Source organism: Pongo pygmaeus, chromosome 8, assembly GCF_028885625.2.
Source record: "Pongo pygmaeus isolate AG05252 chromosome 8, NHGRI_mPonPyg2-v2.0_pri, whole genome shotgun sequence".
NCBI classification, from domain to species: domain Eukaryota; kingdom Metazoa; phylum Chordata; class Mammalia; order Primates; family Hominidae; genus Pongo; species Pongo pygmaeus.
Genome location: NC_072381.2, coordinates 132,826,349 through 132,852,662, shown reverse-complemented (window position 1 = coordinate 132,852,662; position 26,314 = coordinate 132,826,349). Strand labels below are relative to the sequence as shown.

The window sequence follows — 26,314 nt, the reverse complement described above, 5'->3', positions numbered from 1 at the left end:
ATAAGCCCAGCCTGGGTGGGTCAGTGGGGGCTTCCTGGCTGTCTGGGGATGCCCAGCGGAGCCTTGCTGAGGCTCAGGCCTTGACTTTGCTGCAGCCTTCAGGGGCCGCCACTGGCTGCTGCTGCCTGGCCTTGGCTGGGCCACTGCTGAGATTGCTCAATGAGACCAGGGGCGTTTCTGGGCTTTGGGGACTCTTGGGAATTTTCAGTTTGTCCCAGGGCAGGACTGCTTGCCCAGAGCAAGCTGGTGGGTCCCGTGCCTTTTCGTAGTTTGTGAAGCCCCCCATGACAGCTGGGTCCACGATGCCATTCAGGAGCATGGAGAGCGGGTTGATGGGCAGGCTGGGGTCATCCAGGTGCTGCTGTACCATGCTGTTGATCTTGTCGTTCGTCAGCTGCATGGTCTCGATAGCATTCTCCAGGGGGCTGATTTCCACCTGCAAAGAGAGAGGAGAGCCCGATGTCAGCCCCACAGCTGCCTCCACTCCCGGGGTCTCACCAGAGGAGCCACATGCTCTGGGGCAGGCTTCCTGCTCCTCCACGAACCTTTCTTCCAAGCAGAATTTTTGGGCAGCTGGGCATTTTATTATTACTGTTTGTTCCCAGAGATGAAAATTCCAAAGGAACAAAGCAAAGCTGCTGCTCAGCTCTGGGGGCGGGGGCTGTGTGTGTGCAGGTGGCTATGCACATATGTGGTCATCCCAGGAAAACACACAGCCTTGAGTGCTTGAATACACCTGCTTCAGGACAGAGACTTCCAATCCTGTTCTTGTTCTCTGCTTGCTGTGCAGAGGGAGATGTTCAGGAATTCTGAGGAATCTAGGCCAGGGCAGCCTGCACTACCTGTCCGGTTAGGGAGGGCAAAGGAGGTCAAGGGAGGGCCCCGCCATGGCACCCCACACCATCATGTGAAGGAAGAGTGATGGGCAGGCATGGTGGCTCCCGCCTGCAATCCTAGCACTTTGGGAGGCCGAGGTGGGTGGATCACCTAAGGTCAGGAATTCAAGACCAGCCTGGCCAACATAGCGAAACCGTCTCTACTAAAAACACAAAAATTAGCCAGGTGTGGTGGTGCATGCCTGTAATCCCAGCTGCTTGGGAGGCTGAGGCAGGAGAATTACTTGAACCCAGGAGGCAGGGGTTGCAGTGAGCCGAGATTGCGCCACTGCACTCAGGCCGGGCAACAGAGTGAGACTCCAAAAAACAAACAAACAAACAACAACAAAGAGAGCTCATGGCCCCTGAGGTTGGGAGGAAAATGCTGCTTGGAGCACTCCAGGCTGCCCTCACAGGCCTCATTTGCACACCTGCCATGGTTAATGAGAGCTTCAGTGCAGGAGATAGTCCTGGCTCCGGTGTATGTCTCTCAGGGACCTCCACCCTCTTTATCTGAGGGCCCCACAGGGCTTGGCCTGGCCGAGTCCCAGCCCAGTGCCCTCCAGCTCAGCCCTAAGGTGCCAGGGCAAGGTGGCTGGGTCTAAGGCAGGGACCACAGCTGCCCTAAGGTCTTGCTTGAGCAGATCAAACCTCCTCCTCATGCTGGGCCACGGGGACCATGTCCCAGGGTGACCTCAGCAATAACTTTGCTCCTTCCAAAGGAGGCGTGATGGGCCCCCACCCGTGCCCAAGAGCTCTTGGTATCCTCATGTCCGGCTTTCTTCCTGCTACAGCCTCTAGGGGACTGCCTGGGAGCTGGGGGTGGGGCAGGGCAGAGATGAACAGAGAATGGGCGATTCTGTCCATCAGCAACCCTAGACTGGCACTCCTAGGTGGCTGTGGAGATAACAGAGGCCTGCTGCCCACCGATGTCACTGTCCTTGCACCGATGGAAGGACAGCCTCGGGGAGATTGTGATGCACTGGGTGTGGCCAGCCACGTGCACACTGCTGAGAGGGCCGCTTGTCCGGTGTCCTGGACAGCAGGCATAGCCACGCTGACCCCACAACTTGCTTTGCCAGGCCCTACGACATTTCATCCCGGGCACATAGCTTCAACAAATGCACACTCCAGGGCAGTATTCCACCTGGACTGACTGTTACCTCCCTGTTACTAATCTCATTTGCACTAAGAAAGAATCCCTTCCTATTTTTATTGAAGAAGGTTAGCTGCTGCTCCCACTGATATCCCACGGGGCTTGGTCCCAGGTGGCACAAGGAGGGCATCAGGGTTTGGTAGCAGGACGGGAGTCCTGCCATTCTGGGATTATTTGCCTTCCTGCCCTCTTAGTCCATTCAAAATGGCCAACGCAGTCCGAGGAGAAGCTGCATCCTCACGAAAGGTCAGGGCTCCCCTCTCCACCTCCCTAAGCTCCTGCATCCGGCAGCTGTTGGCTGGCAGGCCCCGATTACAAAGGGCTCATGGGCAGAGGGTGATTAAGAGGATCATGGCCTGTTTAGGTGGAGGGCCTGCTCTTCTGTTGTCCCTCAGATGTACAGTGCCTCACTAGCTACAAAGGGACCCAGTAAAGGGGGTGCATTTTTACCACCTGACACATAACTCCCACAGCCTTCTAACTGTCAGGCACTGCCTGGCTGCTAGGGGCACAGAAAGGGAACTCCGGAGCAGAAAGTGACCCCAGGAGGGATAGGTGAAGAGCCCTGGGTGCTTCAAGTATAAAGAAGTGGCTCTGACTGCGGGCGACCTCTCAGAGAGTGGCCCATAGCTGCCCACAGCTCATGCTGGTGTGGGCAAAGGAGAAGGCTCGGCGCTGGACACGCAGCTGGGCAGAGAGATGCCGGCCCCTAGAGACAAATAATCAGGGGTTTCGGGGGGACTCATTGAAAACTAAATGGCAAGTGCCACCCCCTCAGTGAGTTCTTGCCAGGTGAAAACAAAAGGCACTGAGACACATGAACAAAAACTTACAGATTTCAATCAGATGTTTTCATATTGCCAGTTGCCTTGGCCCTGACATTTCAATACTGTCAATAAATCTGCTGCCCAACTCTGGTTCATGTAAATGAAACTGTCCAATAGCTCACTGCAAATGTGAGCTTCATGGAAATGAAACTGTCCCATCGCAAAGCAAAGTTTAGCTTTGCTGAGAGCTGGAAATCGTTATTTCTTTAAAAGGAGTCAGGGAGGGGTATGTTCTCAGGCTATTTTTACTTGAAATGGGCAAGGACTATTAATTAATAGTTGTTTGTCATGTAAATGGCAATGAAACCATCAGGAAAAAAATCTTTAAAAAAGTTTATGTAGATTGGAATTTGTCTTAAACTTTTCACTTGGTTAACACAAAGCATTGTCAAAACAGCACAGCTATGACTGAATTTAAATATGTTGTAAGAAGAAATGAAATCTTCACTCTGGGTTTTTGATAAGCTAGAGTTGGTCGTGATTACACAGGATTTCCACTAAAATATGGCTGAGCGAGGAGATACCGATGCTCTCAAGAACAGGTGGGGTCGTTACATGAACTGTAGGGTCTGCTGTGTGCACGCTGCCACAGTGACCACGGGGCACGAGCAGGTGAAGAAGGCGTGGCAGACTATATTGAGGAAGGGAACGGACAATTCCTTCTGGGATGGGGCCATCCTTACCATGAAAACAGACTTGACCTCAAACCATCTTAAAATTCCAGGTAATTTATATGCAGTTGTATATATGGTTCGCTCGATCCACATATTCTGCAAAGGAAACACACACACACAACACGGGTTAGAAGGATGTCAGCAGGTGGACAGCTCTGCCCTAAGGGGGATTTATAGAATAACTCCACAAGAGTCAGGTCCTTCAGCAGGACAGGGTCTGTGGTGCTCAGCACAGGGCACGTGTGCCTTCATGTAGCACCTCACAAGCCACGCTCTGCCTAACGGTCGCTCAGGATACATCAAAGTATCCCCTGTCCCCTAGCCAACATTGCCTACCACTCTGGTATTTGACAATGAAAGTATACTAGGTGAGTGAGAAAGATGTGTATACTCCAAAATGAGGCATGGGGAGCCCCTCTTGAGCAAACAGATTTTCAGAAAGGCTCCAAAGAAGTGTTACGTTAGCTACAGTGTTCATAAGAAACTAAAAGGGGCAAATACATCTTTGGGAGACTGGATTTAATCAAAGTGACCTCTGATGTTCTGATAAAAGCAGTCGGTATTTTAAACTTTAAAATGTTTTGATGTAACTAATATATGTTTACACGAGAACACAAAGATATGGAAACAGCAGGAGGAGAAACCATCTCCTACCCGAAACTGATAACCTACATGCTTTAGTATCTATTGTTCAGGACTTCTTACTAAGTATTAAAAAGTGTGTCTATGCATATTTTAAATAAAAACATCATTTGACAATCTGTGTTCTTTGTAAAACAGTATATTACATATTGCAGGAAACTGTTCTAATCCAATAAATACAATTCTACTACTCTTTAGGGATTGCACAAAAACTCCATTGCAGGGGTCAACTGGAAATTCTTTATCCTACCGCCTCTTTTGTACTGTCTAGCTTGCAACAATCTTCTGCCATTCCAACCTCCCTGCACCACAGGGTCACTGAGCAGTCTGAGTCTGTCAACAGGAATCTAGCCTTAAGCAGATGGGATAATGGAATGCCAGTCATTCCAGAAAACTGGGACAAGCGTGGGGGGCTCACATCTGTAATCCCAGCACTTTGGGAGGCCAGGGCAGGCAGATTTCCCGAGCTCAGGACTTCGAGACCAGGCTGGGCAACGTGGCAAAATCCCATCTCTACGAAAAATACAAAAATTAGCCAGATGTGGTGGCATGTGTCTGTAGTCTCAGCTACTCAGGAGGCTGAGGCACGAGAATCGCTTCAACTTGGGAGGCGGAGGTTGCAGAGAGCTGACATTACACCACTGCACTTCAGCCTGGGCAACAGAGCAAGACTCTCTCTCAAAAAAAAAAAAAAAAAAAAAAAAAAATTCAGAAAACTGACTTGGATCTTGGAAAGCACTTATCCCAAACTTCTTACGTTCCATAGGAGGAAAGGGAAGGAGCTGGCTGAAGCCACAGGGACACAGGCTAGGCCTCTGTGTCCCAGGCCAGTCCTCCTTTGCCCCATGGGGACGGCTCCCTCAGGTTTTTGTCCTAGCAATGGAAGCAGGTCTGGCCCTCCCATATCCACCTCTAGACCAGATTCCAGTGCTTTCTCTCATGTCAACGTGCCCTGAGAGGGACCTCTGGGTTCCACCCTGGGCTTTACGGCCAGCTTCTGCTCATGCAGGCCCCATCTCATCTTCCTCCTTGTCAGTGCCCTCACTCCCCAGCACGTCAGTCACCCCTTGCCAGGTCTGCAGGTGTGAGCCACCTCGCACTGGTCTCGGCCTGGTGGGCAGCTTCCCCAGCCCCCTGCACTTGGAGCTGGGCTCTCTGCTGTAGGGGCCGGAGCCTGGCTTCCCAGTAGAGCAAAAGGCGTTGCACTAATCTAAGGCTTTGTGGGGCATGCGAAGGACCAAATCCAGCGGCTTCCGAACACTTTGTCCAAGTGCCCGGACCTCAACGGGGCCATTAGGGGGATTTCAGGGCCATTTAGAAGAAGCATAGCCTCTGAGGCTCAGCACAGCTCAAAATGTCAAGAGCCTTTGTTACTCTTAGCTCTGCACCCAACTGGCCGCGCACCCTTCAGCGGTTCACTTGACCTCCTTGTGTCTATTTCTTTATAGTCTAAGAATATATCTACTTGCCAGATGGGAGAGGTGTGAGGGAAATTCAAGAACTGCCTATAAATCCCACAGTTGAGGGACTCCATATAAATACTAGCGTTAGTGCTTGTGATGACAGTAACAGGTGCAGACTGCTCTGAAAGCCACTGCTCTTAGCGAGGGTGTCCAGGTTGGAAGTGCCTAGGTTCTGCCTGCACTGTTGCAGACAATAGATACTGCAGTGACCAGTCCCGGAGGAGGTCCAGGGTGCTGGGTTCACCAACAAATAGGGTGAACATAATCTTCAAACAGCCAGCCTGTTGGGACTGCACAATACTGCAGATTTCACCAACTCCAAGCTCCTTTGTGTTCCTTGGTGACACACACGGAATCTGGCCTCAGGGCTGGAAGGAACTTCCCCATGGCTCTTGAGAGCTGAGATAGCAGACTCACAGGTACTGCCCTGAGGATCCGATGACCGGCAGACCCCTGAGGGATTGGGAGGGAGAGTGGGTAGATGCCACTCTTTACTTGAGGCAACCCTGCTGGAAGGGTTCCGAGCTTTGCTCTGGTTAGGAGTAGGGTGCTAATTCACCTTTGACCTTTGCAGCCTAGATGCCTTCAGACGGCACACAAGAGAAGCCATTCTCAGCAGAGCTGGTCCTCCTTGGGGGTCCCCAGGCTAATGCCTCCTTGCAAAACAGGAGTACATAAGGATTTCCGGAGGTTTCCCAGGCAAGATGGAGAAACATTAACATTTTTTAAAAATTATGGCTTATTTGATGCCTTTTCAACATGGATCCACTCACTTGAGCCCAGGAGTTTTGAGACCAGCCTGGGCAACATAGACCCCACCTCTACATAAAAAAATAAATAAAATAAAAATACAAATGAATCCATGAAAGCAGTTTGTATATAGAATTTTTAAAAGGCTCTAGGGCTGGGTGCGGTGGCTCAAGCCTGTAATCCCAGCACTTTGGGAGGCTGAGGCAGGGGTATCATGAGGTCAGGAGATCGAGACCATTCTGGCTAACACCGTGAAACCCCGTCTCTACTAAAAATACAAAAAATTAGCCGGGCGTGGTGGTGGGCATCTGTAGTCCTAGCTACTCGGGAGGGTGAGGCAGGAGAATGGCGTGAACCTGGAAGGCGGAGCTTGCAGTGAGCCGAGATCACGTCACTGCATTCCAGCCTGGGCGACTGGGTGACAGAGCAAGGCTCCGTCTCAAAAAAAAAAAAAAAAAAAAAAAGAAAAAAGAAAAAAAGGCTCTAAAGATGTTTGCTGTTATTTCTACAACTTGAATGCCACGGTTTGCAACAGGGGGTGGATGTTTTATTTTGCAACGTCCGGAAACCTTTTTTTTTTTTTTTTTTAATGGCGTTTCACTCTTGTCCCCCAGGCTGGAGTGCAATGGAGCGATCTTGGCTCACTGCAACCTCTGCCTCCTGGGTTCAAGTGATTCTCCCACCTCAGCCTCCCGAGTAGCTGGGATTACAGGCATGTGCCACCACGCCCGGCTAATTTTGTATTTTTAGTAGAGACAGGGTTTTACCATGTTGGTCAGGCTGGTCTCGAACTCCTGAACTAATTTGATCCACCTGCCTCGGCCTCCCAAAGTGTTGGGATTACAGGTGTGAGCCACCATGCCCGGCCTGGAAATCTTTTTGATTGGTTGTCCCAACTGGGGTGGTGGCACTGGCACCTAGTAGGCAGAGTTCAGGGATGCTGCCAAACATCCCTGGATGTACAGGATGGTCCCCACCACAGAGAATAACCCAGTCTGTATTGCCAGTAGTGCTGGGGTCAACCCTGCAGTTGTGTGTTGTGCTCCAGTGAAGTTCAGGTGCTGGATACTGAATGAGGAATGAGCACCCGGGTCCAGATCCAGTTCATGTGCTGACTGCTGTGTCACCTATAGAAAGCCATGTCAGCACCCAGCACCTCAGCACTCGGTGGGTCCATTTGTAACTAGAGATAACAGGCACCTGCTCTCTCACCTGGGCCTCGCAGGGAAGGCAATGCGCTACTTATATGGGAGCTCTGGCATTCGGCTGGCATAGTCTCCTTATTAAATATCTCAGTGACCTTAGTCATATTGTTAGTGAAATGGCAATTAGTTTCTCTAACTTTGGAGGGGGTAATAGATTAAGATTTCTGCACATAATATACAAAGACATTTAATATGGCCCCGTGGCTGCCTCTGAGGCCACGCTTCTCCAATGGCAGTTCTACTGGTGGTGGAATGATGTTTTTTGTTTGTTTGTTTTGGTGGTTTGTTTGTCTTTTACCGCAAATTCATTGTCTGGGTTTTTCTCTCCCTTCCGGATTGGCCGAGAATATTCAAATCGCTGGACCTCGTTCACCCTGTAAAAACTGTACAGAGACAGACAGATCATTAGACATTTAACCTGGCAAATAGCCAATTTGCTTTTGGACACGGGGTCTGGCCTTAGAATATGTCATTGCCTCCTGTAAAATGTCCCTAACCTTGACCGGAAGCCATCGCCTTGGCGTCCTCTCCCAGCCAGGGAAATGTTGGCAGGTGGAAAAATTAACTTGAGTTTTTGCCTCTTCCCTGTCCCCAACAACCCTCAAGGGAAAACAGAAGCTGAGTAAGAGTGAAATGAGCAAAAACAGAGGAAAGGTGAAGCGAAGGAGAGAGAAAAAAGCTTTTGTGTTCAACGTATGTGTTTATTATTATTTTTAAAAAGTATTACATACTTTAGTTTCAGATCTACAAAGTACAGATTTTGCAACCACCCCAAGAGTGACACACAAGAAACATAAGTAACCTGCCTCCGCGGTTGGGGTAGGAGGCAGGCTTTCCGCATGCACAGGGGAGGGCGTGGAGAGACTGAGACTGATTTCTCCCCTGCGCTGAAATGCAGGCAGGCTTCCACAGCCAAAGAAACTACTGCATCTGAGAAGGCTCTAAGCTTCACTATTTGCTTAAGGCCTCTGAAAAAAAATGTTGCAACACTTAAAATGTATGCCTTGCGAGAGCAATCCTTTGTAAATAAACAGGGTCCCAGTTTATTTCCCATTATTGCTGATGAAAGGTCAAAGAAACCACCAAACTTCAGGAAGCAAAATGAAGCAGATCCTAAGGAATATGAGGTCATCAAAGAGATTAATATTTTCACCAGAACATGGATCAAACAAAACAGAAAAGTCTTAATATCAAACACATCTGCTAAAGCAGGTCTTTCTACACCATTGCTAAGTCAGGTGCAATTCAACTGACAGGCAGAAAATCTCACTCAAATACGGACAGTTGACTCAGGAGTTTTAAAAGCCCCCTCATAACCCTACATTATGGAATTGCTGTGCTGTAAGGCTGAAGGGTTCTCCTGTGTGTCACCAGGAGCAAATGTGCAAATCCCATTTCCCGCCTTCTAAAATGCAAACATTCAGGCCGCACTCACATGTACGGACTCAGCTTTGCTGGGAATGGGCAGGACTTGTGCACTGCTGTGAAGCTCCCTAGGGGATTGTACCCCACAGGGCAGGTCTATAAAGGAGACCAGACGGCCTCCACTGCCCGCTTAGGTTTTCGCCGTCAGCTGACTTTGGGAAAGGAATAGGCTTTGCACACTCCCAGCACACGGATTAACATCTCCTTTCACTTTTTTTGGATGCTGAAAATAATTAACTTCCCTTGCTCTTCAAAGAGGACAGAAAGAGCATTTGGAAAGCAAATCCAAGGCCAAAGTCCACCCTTTAAAAGGTGGAATTATTAGCAAGAGATCTGTACGCAGCCTCTTACAACCCTCACGTTGGGTAAGAAAAATGAGATGATTACCTTACGATCTGCTCTGACACTGGCCTGTGAAACTTAGGAGGCAGATCGAGTTTGGGCTTCACTGTGAAGCACTGAATATCTGAGGTGAGGGGGTTAAGGATCACTAAGGCAGCATAGACATCAACCATGAGAGAGGCCCCCCATCACACCCAACCACCCAAATGAATGGCGCCACCGTGGTTTCAGAGTCAATGAGGTTGTCTTAAAGGATACACTGGCCAGGGGAGTTTTTAATATCGTCGCCTGGTGGAGATGTTGTCTTCATTTTCTCGGCGTTTGGAAACTGAGTTAATAGCCGAGCCTCAAAATCTTCCCGGCGCTCATACTCTTTCCCTCGGTAAATGAAAACTTTTCCCTGAAAAGGGTGACATTCATTTAATAACACCACAGAGAAAGGGCCACGAAGAGTTCACATGCAATATGCTGGTCTTAAAATATGCCTTACAGGTTCTTACAAAATGTCATTGAATTTAAGAACAACTTGTAATTTTTATGTTTTTTGTACTTGCGTTGGCTTTGTTAATCAGGAACACATGGTCATCAAGCATGTAAGTTAATACTGTTTAAGAGGCACTCAACACTGCGCTACTAACATCTGTGATATGTTTTCATCTTGACAGTAACAACTGAAATGAGCACTCAGAAGCCTGCACTAGAGGGTGCATGAAATGGTTAGAAGGGGGCAAGGCAGCCAGGACAAGTGGATAATGATGTCCACACTTTTTCTTGTTTTTGTTTTCTTCTCAGGTAGGTCCTAATGAAGTCGTTTTCATTCTGCCATAAGGAATTTAAGAGAGCTTGAGCTAAGGTGGGGCCCCAGCACCTGAACACGGCCACCTGGTGCTGACTCCTGTGAGACACAGTCGAGGCGAGCAGAACCCGAGGGGAAGGGATGCAGACCAGAGCCGAGAGCTACTAAGTTCCTGGCCTCCCCCGAGTGAGTGACTGGAGATGGACGGAGAGCAGGACTTCCCTTCCTGCATTCAGAATGCATGTGCAGGTCAATATCCATCAACACATGTCAAGATAAAATATACACAGCTCTTCTTGGAAGGGCTGGGTTTGGTCCATCTCAAATGACACTTTTGTCACCTCCATAAATTCCAAGTTGGAGAGTCAGTCCACTGGGGTTGTTATAGACGGCTAGGCTAGACTAGTTAGCCTGGGGCGGGGAGGGGAGTTAAGTAGGTAAGTGTTCTTCCTTCCACAAGGCTGTCTTGTCGTGGTCATTTCTGCCTGAGTGTGACACAGTCCTCTGTAAATTTACCTTTAAGGAACGTTTTTCTTGCAAGATATAACAGGTCTCCGTTTTTTTTCCTGATTTCAACACGTGTGTTCTGAGTGTCAACTCGGTCACAGAAAGGGGCCAGTGAGTACCTAGTGTAATGCTGCTGCTGGTTTTGGAAGGCTTCTGCCTCCCCCCACCCACCCTGTCCCATCTGGGGCTGTCTCAACCGAAATGAAAACTGCCACAAGGAGGAGACAGCAAGAAGCCACAGGAGTACAAGAAACAGAAGTCTTGGGGGGTAACACTTTCCAGGACGGGACGTGGTTGCTGAGGCGCTTCTGTTCTTTGATCAGGGGACACTGGGGAAGAACCTCCAGGTTGCCTGCTCCCAAGTCAGCTGCAGCCTTGCCCCATCTGCAGTCATTCCTGGACAGGTGCCAGAGAGGGAGATGAACAGAGACAGAGGCAGACAGAGAGGACAGCATTTTGCTGCATATTTTTACACTTACCCCCTAAAGACTAAGATTGAAATCAAATTAAAATTTGTCTAACTAATGGATTTTCAAAAGGATTAAGAGAGATTCTATGACACTGAATCAATTGATCCCTGCTGTGGTCAGAATGTTTGTAGCCCCCAAAATTCAGATGTTGAAACCTAATCACCAAGGTGATAGTATTAGAAGGTGGGGCCTTTGTAAGGGAATTAAGTCTCGAGGGCTCCACCCTTATGAAAGTGATCAGTGCCTTAGAAAAGAGGCCCCAGAGAGCTGCCTGCCCTTTCCACCCCATGACAACAGATGGAAGGTGCCATCTATGAAGAATGGCCCTCCCCAGACTCCAAATCTGCTGGCACCTCGATCTTGGACTTCCCAACCTCAGGAACTGTGAACAATACATTCCTGTTGTTTATAAAGTACCCAGTCTAAGGTATTTTGTTATAGCAGCCCCAGTGGACTAAGACAGTCCCCTTCCCTTGCCCCAGCTTATTCTGAGTTCTCCTAAATCACTAAAAAAGAACCAGTTTAAGAATTGAATTCTTTTTCATTTTGTGCTTAGATATATCTTAAAAGTACCATTATGGAAGAAAAATGTTCTATTTCTCTCCACAAAAAAAAAAAAAAAAAAAAAAAAAAAAAATTCAAGCAGAAACCAGATAATATGTAGTCTTAATTAGAAATATAAATACAGTTTGAGCATCTTCTAAGGCTATATAAAGCCACGCATTTCCAAAATTCAGTAAGATTTAATGTATAACAGACTACCATCAAACTAGCAAGCATTTTTCTTATGCTTTACATGAGAAGACACAATAATAAAAATGTATATAAAGACTTTAATAGAAAAAAGCTAGTGAGTTATAGATAAAAACACGAATAACACTTTCTGAAAATGTCAGTTACTTTGCACTCTGAAGTGATCCTTTCGAACATGAAAACAAGGGGAAAATGTACATATAGTCAAAGATATTTATTCCTTGTAAGGCCTATAAATATCAATATGAGCACAAAAAACAGTGAGATCAATTTTTAGAGAAAAACAAAGCAAAAGGGACAGCTAGTCAGTTCTTGGAGGCTCCTCTCCAGCAGGGCATGAAGCACCCATTCTGCCCACGTTTTGGTAACTGCCAGTGTCATTGGCAGATTGACCCCTGACAGGTCGTCTGTGAAGTGTGATAAATATATTGCTGCAGCCCCACAGAATGATCTAGGTGTGGCGGGAAAGTCAGTTCAATATTAAATCAAGCCTGTTAACCTCCATTTGGACTTTTCATTTTGTCCTTTTGGCGTGGAGATGACCCAGCACCGCCCCTGGAGCCTGCTGCGTGTGAGCTCCTGGCACAACCTGGCATCTACTGGCTCAGAGGCTGCGACGTGTCCTCCGCACCCGGCACTGCCTTCACATAATATTCTACGCAGGCTGCTCCCTTGCTCTGGATTCTGGGATAACCATCCTGCATGGATCCAGAGTTGGTGCCTACATACCAGAGGTAGATCTCCATCCACAGGGGCCACACGCACCATCTAACACCATGCACTGCACAAGGCTGCCACAGCTTAGGGTCCATCTCTCTCCCTTTCCTAAAGATGTATGTTCCGGAGCACACAGACACTCGAATTAAAGCCTTTAGCAACAGTAAGTGGCTTTAACTCCAAGCTCATTCCACCCTTCAGCTTTGTTTTTTATTGAGAATGAAGCTAATTTCAAATTTGTCTCTAATTTAGAGCTTGTAACTAAGCCTCCTTTATTCATTCTTTGGAAAGGAAGACTTTGTTCAGAATCTGTGCTTCTGATCAACCACTGTCTTTGCTGCACGATGAAGGCAAAGGGGAAGCTGACCAGCAGTGACCAGGAGTGACCAGGACAGGGCCAGACGCCTCCGTCACCAGGCAGGACACTGAGGAGTGGGCAGCCAGCCTCACCTCCTAGAGCAGGCCAGAACTGTGGGGCTCCCCTGTCAACAGTGACATGCCCTTCCTAAGGGGAGGTCTGTATCCTCTGGGTGCCGTGATGAAGAGATGTCACACTATTAGTGACTCCCGTGGAGTCGGAAACACAGAACCCCAAATGAGCAACGTCTGGAACGAGGGGAATCTCCCAACTGGTTTCAACTGCCCCAGACAGCTGTGCTCAAGACACAGAGCTTCTGCTTCCTAAAGCCAGAGCAATCACACATGGTCTCCTAGGATAAGAGAAAACTAAGTGTCCAAAAAAAAAAAAGTCATAAGAAATATCAGGAAATCATGACCCACTGGTCAATGGCATCCAAAGAATGTGTTCTTGAGAAAATTTATAAACAATTCTATGGTAGGCCAGGCAGCACTATTAATATTTATGTAACTTCTCCTTTGGCCTCATGTGAATATTGGGAAATGGGCACCTGGCAGGTGATCATGGTTACTGCTTCAATTACATGTCTGAAAGCACATGCCTGTCTCAGGGATGGAGCCTGATTTGGAGTTTCCAGCACCGTGGCCATACAGATCCATTTCCAATTTCCCATATAATAAAAAACATACATCTTCATAGCAGCACATTGGGCAGGGACAACCCAAATGTTCATCAATGGATCAATGAATAAATAAAATGTGGCCTCTCCATGCAATGAAATACCATTCAGCCTTAAAAAGGATAAAGTTCTGACACATGCTACAACCTGGATGAAACTGGAAGACATTCGGCCGAGTGAAACCAGCCAAACACAGAAGGGCGAACACTGTACAATTCCAGTAATACAAGGTCCCTAGAACAGTCAGATTCATAGAGACACAAAGTAGAATGATGGCTGCTGGGGATAGCAGGAGGGAGAATGGGGAGTTAGTGTTTAATGGATGCAGAATTTCAGTTTTGCAAGATGAAAAAGTTCTGAAGGTAGTGGTGGTGCTGGCTGCACAACAACGTGAATGTATTAATGCCACCGAACTACACACCTAAAAATGTTTAAGATGGCAAATAGTATCACATATCATATATCACACCTCAATTAAAATAATATGTGTAAATCTCTGAAGGAGGGTCCTTTTAAGGAAAAATCAGATAGAAAGGTTATATGCAACCAAATAAAATCTTGTCAGCCCCTCTGTCCCCTGGGCTAACCACCGAGCTATGGCAGTGTGGAGAGTTGCACGTTCCCACGCGGATGCAAACTCCCCACCCTTCCTCAGAACGGGAAGGGGATTCTCTGCTGGGGGAACAATCAAGGCTCAGATTAGGCAGAATCAAACTTTACCCTCAGGAATGTGGGGAACCCTTGTCCGTAGTAGCCAACAGCAAAATAATCAGGCTTGGGCCTGATCACTTTGACGATGTTTTCATAAAACTGAGCCTGTTTTTTCTGGAAGGAAAAAAGAAAATGCATTTCAGGTTTGAGTATTCAAACGTGTGCCTCTGGATTCTTCTTGCGGGCTCTTTAAAAGCTCTGGCAACTTCTATAGGGTGGGAGGGGGAGATGGTGGGAGAGGGTACTGAGGCTTGCATCTGAATTTCATCTCACTCCATCGTTTTGACATTATTTTTCACGCATTCTCCATCATTCCGCAAGGGAATCTGAACAAACAAGCCCAAATTCAGCAAACAGTTGTGACTTATGGGTGTTTTCAATAACTAAAGAGGTGCCATAGAAATGGCTGGCCCTTAGTATTTTTTAAAAGGTGGGTCAGATAGTGGGATATGTTCAAGGAGAATTTAAAAGAACAGAATCGTTCTGTTCTAAATTCATGACAGACATTCCCACATCATTAAGGTGATCTGCTGAATACAAAAATGACAAGGTGGAGGAGGTAGCAATTAGAAACTAACAGCGTTCCCATGGCAGAAAAAAGGTCTGGTCATCATCCGTCCATCCCCCTCTCATAGAAGGGTCAGGTTTTTTTGTTTTTTGAGACACACTCTCACTCTGTTGCCCAGGCTGGAGTGCAGTGGCATCATCTCGGCTCACTGCAACTTCCACCTCCCGGGTTCAAGCGATTCTCCAGCCTCAGCCTCCCAAGTAGCCGGGACTACAGGCGTGTGCCACCACGCCCGGCTACTTTTTTGTATTTTTAGTAGAGATGGGGTTTCACCGTGTTAGCCAGGATGGTCTTGATCTCCTGACCTCGTGATCCGCCTGCCTCGGCCTCCCAAAGTGCTGGGATTACAGGCGTGAGCCAGTGCGCCTGGCCTGGGGTCAGTTTTAAACTAGTACAAATGCTCACAGACTGCTGGGCTGTCAAGACCACTATACACAAGGTCAGCAGTTGTTTACATACAATTTGTTCATAGAAGCCTTAAGAGTTTGGTTATAAGAGCTGACTTGGGACTAAAAAGTAAATATTTATGGGCCAAATATCAACCAGCAAATTAACTAAAACCATCTTCCTAGGCAAACGGAGGGACATGGCCAAAGTCCCAGAGTGCCTGGGGGGAATCCCAATGTTGACATGGAAAGAGAAACTCCTGAAAAACCAGCTGAGATTGCCTGTGTTCATTTAAATGAAAAGAAATAAAGACTCACCAGCAATTCACTGAGTTGCTCATAATCAAACATTTCATTCTCATACTGCTCGGCTAGCTCCTTGCCCAAGGCAATGGCCTCCTCCCACATCTGTGAGTTAAAATAAAGAACAGAAAGAGAAACCGAGGCCTGAATCGTGCAAAGAGTCAAACAGGAATGCAATCATTCAAAATAAAACAGTGTAGAAGTACATTTGAATGAAACACTATGGGAATAACACCGAAAAAATACAAATATTTTCTTGAAGCTCCTGTCTTTTGGCTCGTGACCCACGGCATCAGCTGGCCAAAGAGGTCAATCACTGGCACGTGAATCACGCAGGCCTCTGGCCATGGAACAGCAGTCTGTTGGCCAGTCCTCACTGCTCCTGTCTTTGCTCTCCTGCTGCCAGCTGTGGCCCGAAGCCCGTCTGTCAGAGCAGCCTTGGAGCCAGGGAAAAGGAACCGTAGGGTGAAGAGAGGCTGTGGGGTGCCATTTATGTAGAAACTGGCCGCCTGACTTGGCTCTTTTCCCAAGCCATCCACCTAAAAAATGCTATGTCAAATATTATCAATGATCAGAAATATCAGGGCAGACTTTGACTCTAAACTAAAGCTTGCAGAAAGTTTGATGTATGTGTGTGACTATGCTATGGATATAAAGCCTGCTATCATTTTGAAAAGGGGGAACTTTGTAAGGTAAGTAACTTTCTAAATAAGTGATTAAAATGTTGATAAGTTTTGACACATGTGGAATAATTTTTTGATAGATAGTTGGCCTGAATTTCCCTTATTTTTCTTGGGAAAAACAAAGCGGACTACTGGAGAAAACCATGGAAAAGTCAGAGGAACCATCTCTTCCAGGAAGCCTTCCTAGCTGCCGCCCACTCTCCTCCTTTGTGCTCCCACAAAGACCCAGGATCCTGCTGCCTCAAAACTTTTGGTAAGGTACTGAAACTAGCATGCCCCTTTGTCCTTCCTCCTCAGAGAATATAAGCCCTTGAGGACAGGGGCTCAGCTTTATCAACCTGTAAAACCTCTGGACCTTAATCCAGGGCCTGCTTAACAAGGTTTAGTGAACAGAACTGCAGGATGCTGATTTACAATCAGGAAAGCTTCCTATATGCTGCATTCCCAGCCACGAATCACCACTTCTCAACTTCCATCATTCCCACAAGACGGTAGCCCCAGTCCTCAGGGGAACCACGCAGCTTTGGAACCACCCAACAGGCCAGGCTTTATAGGCCCCGAACCTAGACTACCCTTGGCACTAAGCCCCCACCCGCCTGCTGCACAAAAAAAGACCACAGCATTGCAGTAAAGAAGGAGTTTAATTGACATAAGGCCAGCCATGCTGTTACAGCAGGTAGCTAGTCAGGCATGAGCGGGGCAGGAGAGGGCTGCCCTGACACCCCACCAGGAAAGTCAGGTGACCGTCAGGTGATGGTCAGGCAGGTGTTACACTGTCTCTCTAAAATAATAAGTGGTTGCAGACAGTGCCAGGGAAAGGCAGTTTCCCAAGAGCTAGAAACACCTTAAACTGGTGATCAGCAGCTTCCTGATAAGATCTCAGGAACTGGGTGAGTGGGCTCAAGCATGTGAATTGAGAGGCAAAATGACGGAGTTTAACTGGTAACCTTCCAGGGGCATTCCACCGGAAAAGGGGTGCACGACGCTGGAAGTAGGCCAGCATATCAAACCCCAAGCCCAAGGTCAAATGGGGCACTTGCCCTCCAAGATGTCTGCTTGGCCTTCTTCCAAGTGTACTTTCTTTTCATTCCTGCTCTAAAACTTTTTAATAAACTTTCACTCCTGCTCTGAAATTTGCCTCGGTCTCTTCTTCTGCGTTATGCCCCTCAATCGAATTCCTTCTTCTGAGAAGGTGAGAACTGAGGTTGCTGCAGAGCTGTATGGATTTGCGGCCAGTAACACCGTCATGTGGGAGACGGTATCATTACTCAAATCAATCTCCCCAAAGGTTCCTAGGGGAGGGGCTTTTCAAAGGCAGTTTGGGAGAAGGGGTGGTGGCCGCCAGGTAACGGATGCTTGCTGCTGATGGGTTGGGTCGGACATGAAATCACAGGGGGTCAGAGCTGTCCTCTTGAGCTGAGTTGCTTCTAGGTGGGCCATAGGAGTGGGGCTGGTGGTCTGGGTGGAGCCAGGTGTCAGGCATGGAAAAAACCTGGAAAGATCTCAAAAGGCTCATCTACAATAGTGAAGTTGCATATTTTGTGAGCAGTCTACACCTTAGCAGAATTCAGGTTTCTCCCCTCTTCCTAGCCTGATGGCCTTTCATTAGCTTTATCAAGGCGGCTGGGTTTTAGGGAAGGCCTATTATCATTTAAACCATAAACCAGAGGTCTCCCAAAGTTGGCTTAGCCAAAGCCCAGGAATGATTACAGGAGAGGCACGACTGGGGGTGGGAGGCGGGTGAGGATTTAGATCAGATCTCTTTTACTGCCGTCATTTCCTCACTGTTAATTTTTTTGCAAAGGTGATTTTGGCTTTTCCCAGCTTACTCTATGTCCAGCCACCTGTGCTCTCCTGTTTAAGGCCTCCAATCACCTTGTCAGGTGGGCATCTGCATTATACCCATTTTGCAGATAAGGAATCTAGGGATCAGACTGGTAAGTAGCTTTGCCAAGGACACACAGCATATAAGCGGTGGGCTTGACCCAGTGTGGCCTTTTTGAAAGTCCTTGCTCCTGATGGCCACGTAGCAGCACTTCCAAGCTGCTTCCCCACCTCCTGCCAGGACGGATTTGAAAACAGTCCAGGCTGGCCTTGAACTCCAGGTTCCCACAGGGGAGACAGACTGCCAAGCCCCAAACCTGGGTCACCCATGGCACTGAGCCCCCACCCGCTCACTGGCCTTCGCCTTTTCTTTCTAGGATGACCCCACTGAAGTCCTCACTCACTTCAGAGCCACCCAATAAACTTAAGAACACTGTTTTACTTAAATGCTCCCAAAGTACTCTTGTCATAGACACGACGTAAAGAAACCATCTGCTTTTTTTTTTTTTTTGATGAGAGTAAAAGTTATTCTACAATCAGAGCTGCATTTTAATACTTCGAATAACAAAATAAAAGTAAGCCCAAGAAGACAAAGATTTCAGAGCTGGGACCAGCGTCCAGGGAGGGTAGGAGATGGCCCAAGACATCCCGCCTACGGTCCCTGCTCTGCTACCTGGTCCCTTCCCAGAGTCCCTGTCTGTCTGTCTCCCCCATCCTGCTGAAGGTTTAAAGTTGCCTCCCGTTCCTGGAATACTCAGTCTGCTGCTCTCAGTCTTTCGTATGTCCTCTGCCAGAGCCCCAGCTCACATTTTCTAGGAAGGGAGAACTTCCCTACTTTTAATGTTTTTTTAAAGCTCCAGTGACCCCTTCCTCTCTAAGCAGATTTCCATTTCAAAGAGAACATTACCTTTCCTTGTAGGTCTCTTACACTGGATTCTTCTTCTTCTTTTTTTTTTTTTTTAATTTTCTGCAAGTGGATACAAACTCTGTAGCTGCCTAGAATGCCAGGGCTTCTAATTCTAAAAGCCTAATCTGTTTTTATCCTAAATGACAGAGGAGATACTTTAGATACATATCAAAAGTAATTGTTTTTAAAAGAAATACAAGTCTTGAGTAAATATCTTCTCAGACTCACCCTCAGGTTACATGGTGGTATCTTCTATCGGATTTCCTGTAAATATGTATCTCTCATCCCTCCCCACTACCCCTGGCATGTTCTAAAGGACTCTGCATTAAGGAGATTTTCATCTACTTTTAATTGGATGGGGCTTTAAAGAGAGTGTGGGTAATTCATACTTCCAGCGTGAATACCTTAGAAAATGTTTCCATGCCAGAGAGAAGGCGGATTCAATATGATCTAGATTTAGATTACCTCAGTGAAAGAATCACTTTAACCTCTGCGATTGAACACCCTGGTTTGGCTCCGTTCTCAGAATTGCTACAGGCTTATGAGGTTTGCCACAGCCCCAAATGAAAAAGCCCCATATCAGCAGAAAACTTTATTTTCTGATGCGAAATCCTTAATCCAATTTACAGCATTCTTGAAATTGCCGGTTGACTTGCAGCAAGGAGCACAGTCTCCCCACCCCTGCTTTCTCCCAGATGATATGAGACGTGTTCTTTTGAGATGATAATCTTCTCTCTATTTTTCTGAACCTCCTGGTTTCAGGAAGTTCCATTTCTTCAAGTACCATGAATAGAAACTTGAATAAAAACTTTCTTTTATAATAAAACTCCTTCCTTAGTTCCCAGACAGAAGCAGCTGTAGAGAACGTAGCAGGAATTGATTTCTTACCCATGAGGTGATGTTGATGATTCTGATAGGATGACAACACGGATGTCATAGGACAAGGGAACAGCAGCAGATGAAAGGAAAGATGCCAGCCGGGACAGCCATCCCTTTCTAATAATTCAGGCTGGCGATGACTCACCAGGATACTGGTGGGCGACTCTGGTTTCGTTTGCTGACTAGCTGTAAGTAACTCACCAGTGGAGATACTTCACAGGATGCTTGAATTTCAGACATTCTTCTAAAATTCATCTGTTCTGTTTTTTCACAGCAGTTATTGGGAAAAGAGTCATACTCAATTACCTTCTGAACTTCCAGAGTCCTACACAGGTCTCTGACATCAAAATGGATTAAAATCACTGGTGCGGAAGAATCCGGAGCTCTGGGGGGGTCCCTCAGCAGCACAGGAGCCAGGGAGGCCCAGGACTAGCAGGAGGCTGCGTTCAGTCCGTTCTTTGCTCAATGCATGCTGAGTGACAGCGTCCCTTCCAGGTGTGGGGCTGGCGGCCCTGGTGAGGTGGGCCTGGATGATTCCAAGGGCCCAGCTAGTCTTGGTGTTGCCTGCAACTACGCTGCAAGGAATGGAGACCCTTTTCAAGCATCTCCACTCCCTCCAGGCCCCTCGCTTTTTCCTTGAGCCAAGCCTCATCCTTGGTCCTCCTGGAGTGCTCAACCGGCACTGACTGATCTGGGTGCAGGATTGACTTTTTGCAAAGACCTTTCTGACACAGACTCAGGCCTGACTCCCTGCGCCAGCTGCAGTTCAAAGCTGGCTGATCATGCAGTAATGATGCCAAAGTCTGCAGTTCAAAGCTGGCTGATCATGCAGTAATGATGCCAAAGTCATCCCAAGTGTGCACAAGATGGATCAGCCACTCCAATGTCATCCTGGAGCCACTGCCCATGTCACACAGGAGCCCCATCACACGGGAACCACTGCCTTGTCAAATCAGAGTCACTGCTGTGTAATACAGGAGTCAATGCCTGTGTCATCCAGGAGCCACTACTTGTGTCATCCAGGAGCCACGACCCATGTCATACAGGAGTCACTGCCCAGGTCATACAGGAACCACTGCCCAGGACATGCAGGACCCACTACCTGGGTCATACAGGAGACAGTGGACATGTCTTACAGGAGCCACTGCCTGGGTCATGCAAAAACTGCTGTCCGTGTCATACAGGAGACACTGCCTGGGTCATACAGGAGTCACTGCCCGGGTCATACAGGAGACGCTGCCTGTGTCATACGGGAGTCACTGCCCGTGTCATACAGGAGTCACTGCTCATATCATACAGGAGACGCTGCCCGTGTCATACAGGAGTCACTGCCCGGGTCATACAGGAGACGCTGCCTGTGTCATACGGGAGTCACTGCCCGTGTCATACAGGAGTCACTGCTCATATCATACAGGAGACGCTGCCCGTGTCATACAGGAGTCACTGCCCGGGTCATACAGGAGTCACTGCTCATGTCATACAGGAGACACTGCCTGGTCATGCAGGAGCTACTACATGTGTCATGCAGGAGACGCTGCTCAGATCACATAGGAGTCACTGCTCATGTAACTTATGCTCATCAACACGGCTCCTTTATTCCACAGCAAGTCCTTATTAGTCAAAACAGAAAACTACTCACTGAGCTTGTAATGCACTAGATTTAAAAAATGAAGAATTTTTTTTTTTTTTTTTTTTGTAACAGAGATACGGCATTTTTTCTTTAGGCCGGGACATTTGTAGTTTTGCAAAGAAAGACCTTGAAAAAACTAAAGCGGGCAGCAAGAGATACAGTTGCTTCTTGCTCGGTGCTTTAACTGGACAGAAAGAGACACCGTGCTGCTCACTCCTGCCTTCCACAGGCAGCTACTGGCCACCGGTGAGGGAGTGGGCTCCAGAGACAACAGAGGAGAGGAACAGCAAGTGCAGACCACCCTTTACGGAGTGTTGTAGAAAGAGGCGGACAAATGGGCAGTGGCTGGACAGGGGAGTTGGAACAAGAAAGAACTCTTCTTAAAGGTGAGAGCAATAATGGCATGGTTGCAGGTGGGAGGGTGGGAGCTGACAGAGAACAACACGTGGGTGCTGCAAGGGGAGAGTGCGGACTTGCTGGTGTGATGTCCTGGGATCGGGGGGATCCAGGGCACAGGCTGGGGAGTCACCAAACATCACTGCAGCTGTGACCTGGCCCATGGCTCTCTATGCACCCAGCATCACTGCAGCTGTGACCTGGCGCAGGACTCTCTATGCACCCAGCATCACTGCAGCTGTGACCTGGCGCAGGACTCTCTATGCACCCAGCATCACTGCAGCTGTGACCTGGCCCAGGACTCTCTATGCACCCAGCGTCACTGCAGCTGTGAACTGGCCCAGGACTCTCTATGCACCCAGCGTCACTGCAGCTGTGACCTGGCCCAGGATTCTTGAATGCAGCCAGCATCACTGCAGCTGTGACCTGGCCCAGGATTCTTGAATGCACCCAGCATCACTGCAGCTGTGACCTGGCCCAGGACTCCCTATGCACCCAGCATCACTCAGCTGTGACCCTGCTCATTTCTCCCTTCCCTTGACACCCTCCTTTAAATGCCCTGCACAGGACTGCTCAGTGTGCACCCTCGCTGCCTTGCTCAATGCTGAAAGGATGAAAGGACCTCCATCTGCTCTCTGCAGCAAGTTGAGCATTCTCTCCCTACATCTTCCTCCCAGCAAGAACTCTTGGCTTCTAGGCCAGTGGGTGCCCCAGCCACTCCTGGCACTTGCTTTTCTGTCTTTAACCCTGTTCAAGGGTCTTTGACACTGTGGAATCAGCTCACTTGAAGTCTCATGACATCACTTCCATCTGCCACTGGCTTTGTGGGGCTCCGGCTTGGCCCAATGCCCCAGCCCTCGCCTGGTCTCTGGCCCCGCCCTCCCTCCTCTAAGTCTGCTGCCACCATATTGCCAGAATCACCCGCTGAAAAGAGGAAAATGAAATCATTACTTTCTACTTTCATGAAATTTCCATTAGGTCCTTGTAAGCCAAATCTTCAGGAGACAATACAGGGCCACTGACAAACTAGCTCCAATGTCTGCTACGCTCCGAATATTTGTGTCTCCCTCAAATTCACGGGTTGAAATCCTTACCTTCAAGGTGTTGGTATTAGGAGATGAGGCCTTCGAGGGTGATTAGGTCATGACAGTGGAGCCCTCACAAATGGGATGAGTGGCCTCAAAACAGAGGCCCAGGAGAGCACCCCCACACCTGCCAGGACATGACAACTCAGAGAAGGCACTACTTATGTGGAGCAAGCAGAAGGCCCTCTCCAGACACCAAATCTGTGAGTGCCTTGATCTAGGAATTCCCAGGTCCAGAATGGTGAGAAATGAATTTGTGGTTTATAAACCACCCAGTCTGTGGCATTTTGTTATAGGAGCATGAAGGGACGAAGACAGTCCCCTGCATTGCTATCTCCCAGAATGGCTATGCTTCCCCGGAAAAGCGAGATGTCATCAGGAGCTCTTCCCCTTCTGGCGCTATTCTCACACTCTGAAATTCCCGTTCCTCCCAGCCATCATCTGGCAAACTTAATTTCACTCTTCAAGAAGCATGAAATGTGACCACCTCTGTGAAGTCTTCTCTAGCTCTCCAAAAGAAGGCATCACTCCTGCACCTGTGAGATAGGGAGACCCACCGCCCGCCTGTGTGATGGGCGGAAGGTGGGTTTTGTTATTTATCTGCTCATACGAGAGCCCTGATGCTAGAATTGCCTCGAGGTGGGCCCGGCTCCATCTTGGTATTTCATGGCGCAGGACGGCACTGGGCACACTGTGGGCTTTGAGAGGAAAAGCTTGTTAGTGATCCCACATAAGCTAAGGGAGCAGTGTTGTTACTGGCTCGAAAATGGACTTTCTCATGCTTTGATCATAAATTACTGTATAGGAGCAAATCATAATGAACATATGATCTCTTTGAATATTCAGGCCAAATTCTGGCTGAATAGGTTCTGCTAATATCACATTTTCAAAAATTCTAGAAATGCCCACAAGAAACCCATATGATAGCTTCATTATGTTGACCTGCAATCCCTCTTAATAACAACTGTGTTTCCAAAGGGAAACTTGGAAGATGAGAAAATTTCACCCCAAATACTTGGAAAAGAGATGCAAACATTTAACCAAAAATGGAAATTCGCTCCAAACTCCTATTTTTAGTTTACACAATGATGCAAGATGCTTTTTTATCTTATTTTTTATTTTTTTATTTTGGTGCAAGGCAAAGTGTGAACTTTGTCAAGGGAAGGTTATTTTAAGGGAAAATACAACAGAGCTCCAGCTGAAAAGAGTCACAGGGCTTCATATATCACTTGGGCTATAAATTATGTATCGCATTTGTCAACCTGCCAGGCTGTTTCTTGATTTCAGAGGTGGCTGGTGTTGGCTAATACTGACTGTCTCACTCTGACTGCATTTTCCTTATAGAAGGACTTCTATTTTCGACTCTCATCCTCCACAGAGAAGCCTGGTAATTTTCAGTGAAGTACTTGGATTAAGGGCTTTATCGAAAATTACTAGGCCTCAACCAAACACAATAAGACAGACAATTCAGAGCATCTTCAGAAAAGAACACTGGTCTGCCATGACAAAACCAAACAGAAGGCTTTTGGGGCACACTCAGGCGGGTGGCAAGAATGGAACGGAAAAGGAGCAAGGAGTCATTATTAGCTTGGGAAGGAAGAAAAGTAAAAGAATGAAAATGGAAACAGATGGAAATGACATTTTGCAGAGAGAAAGAAAAAGATTAAGAAACCAAGAGCTAGGCTGAAAGACATTCAAAACTTTAAAAAATGGTGGAAAAGCAAAAACAGAAGAATGATTCCGCGGGGAAGAAATACAGAAAGATAAGAGAACATCATTCAAAAGCCCGTGTCCAATATAAAACAGCAGCAAATCCACTCTGCTTGCTGGTTTCCAAGCACAAAGGCAGAGAAACTTTAATATCACCCGATTCCCGTCTCTCCCTGCTCCCCTGCCCCCGCTCTCCTGGGGAGCACAGACGCCATCGCAGGGGGCCCGGGATGGAGACCCCTGCTCCCTTAACAGTCTGCTCAGCCTTGTCCGGAGGCAAGCTTGTCCTGGATTCTGGAAGCCCCTATTTCCCCTAGGAAGCTGTAGACATTTCAAACAGTGAATGAGCTCTAGGGTGTATATTTCCACAGAGTAAGTACGTAATGAAGATTTCCTTAATTGCATATGGAAATGGGCCACGAGGAGACAGGCTGGGTCAGTGGAGCTGTAGCTGGGTCATGGTTTTGCCAGACTGACGTCCCACTTGGCTTCCATTTTATCAGATTACTGCAAGCCCCAGTAATCGCTGGTCTCCAAGCTTAACTGAGGTCTTCAGTCTCCTTACCCCAATATATTTGTAAAACCGGAATTGCATTGTTTCCCCTAAAATGAAATACATGTAAGATCGAACCAAGGAAATTCTTGTAAACACTCCAAGGGCTGCGGGCACATGCTCAGGACGTGAGCCTGGTGCACGCGGCGCCCTCAGTCAGGTCGGTAAGTTCTGTGGATGCTGACGGCCCTCCCTGCATGCTTGTCTGCCCCTTCGGTCACTTAATAAACTGCTGTAATCATTTGGACAAAGATTGTTATTTTTAACATACAAGATTCTAGACAGGAAAATCCAGCCCTGCTCCTGCAAGAATTTGTCTCTGTCTGATCCATAACTTTTGCAGTGAACGTGGTGCTACAGTCAAGTTAGCGTTAGCCTTGGGAAAGGAGCACACTGACAAAACCCAACCGCGATGCGGCACGTGGCAGAGTGGGGTGCGATCTGCCCCCGGCCCGGTGCTGGGGGTGCAGAGGTGGGAGGCATGGCCTTTCGTCCTCCTGGGGGCTCAGTCTGGCTCAGGAAGCAAGATCCATTAACAAACAAAATATGACCCAAATAAGGAACTTTGTGGAAAGTCTGAGTGACGGCCACCTTCTTGATCGTGTGCTGTTTGCTCAAGTGCTGGCCAGAATGTGCTCAACTCACTAATGAATGACCACCCTGAAAGCCCCATGCCTGTGTATGTGTGTGGGCGGGGAGTGTCTGGGACCTGGCGGTACTCACTGTTCAATGTTGCTGTGAGCCTAAAACCACTCTTTAAAAAGCTATTTAAAAAAATGGAGTGGAACCCAGGCCACCGCACAGCTCCCTCAGAGGGAGATCCAGAGGTGGCAGCCACAGCCACTGCCTCTGCTCCTCTGCTCTCAGGAGCTTAAGTCAGCACGGGCCCTGGGGACTCAGGGATGGTCCCTGGAGCAGCTGGGACATCACCTGGGAGCTTCTCAGAAATGCAGAGCCTCGGGGCCCACCCCAGACCAGCTGAATCAAAATCTGGATTTTAACAAGATTCCCCAGTGAACTCCAAAAGCCACGAAAGTTTG

The 26,314-nt window shown here is 47.9% G+C and overlaps 1 protein-coding gene across 2 annotated transcripts in view; it reads right to left on the bottom strand.

The window, feature by feature from the left end:
- DOCK1 (dedicator of cytokinesis 1) overlaps nt 1–26,314 on the bottom strand; it is a 550,965-nt gene that overhangs the window by 33,665 nt on the left and 490,986 nt on the right. For both annotated transcript variants that reach the window (XM_054503625.2, XM_054503626.2), the window contains exons 39-45: nt 15,623–15,712; nt 14,360–14,464; nt 9,618–9,759; nt 9,405–9,483; nt 7,891–7,975; nt 3,542–3,628; nt 260–436 (exon numbers count right to left, since the gene is read on the bottom strand). In XM_054503625.2, coding sequence (XP_054359600.1) covers nt 260–436; nt 3,542–3,628; nt 7,891–7,975; nt 9,405–9,483; nt 9,618–9,759; nt 14,360–14,464; nt 15,623–15,712 — 765 coding nt within the window. The remainder of the gene's footprint in view (nt 1–259; nt 437–3,541; nt 3,629–7,890; nt 7,976–9,404; nt 9,484–9,617; nt 9,760–14,359; nt 14,465–15,622; nt 15,713–26,314) is intronic.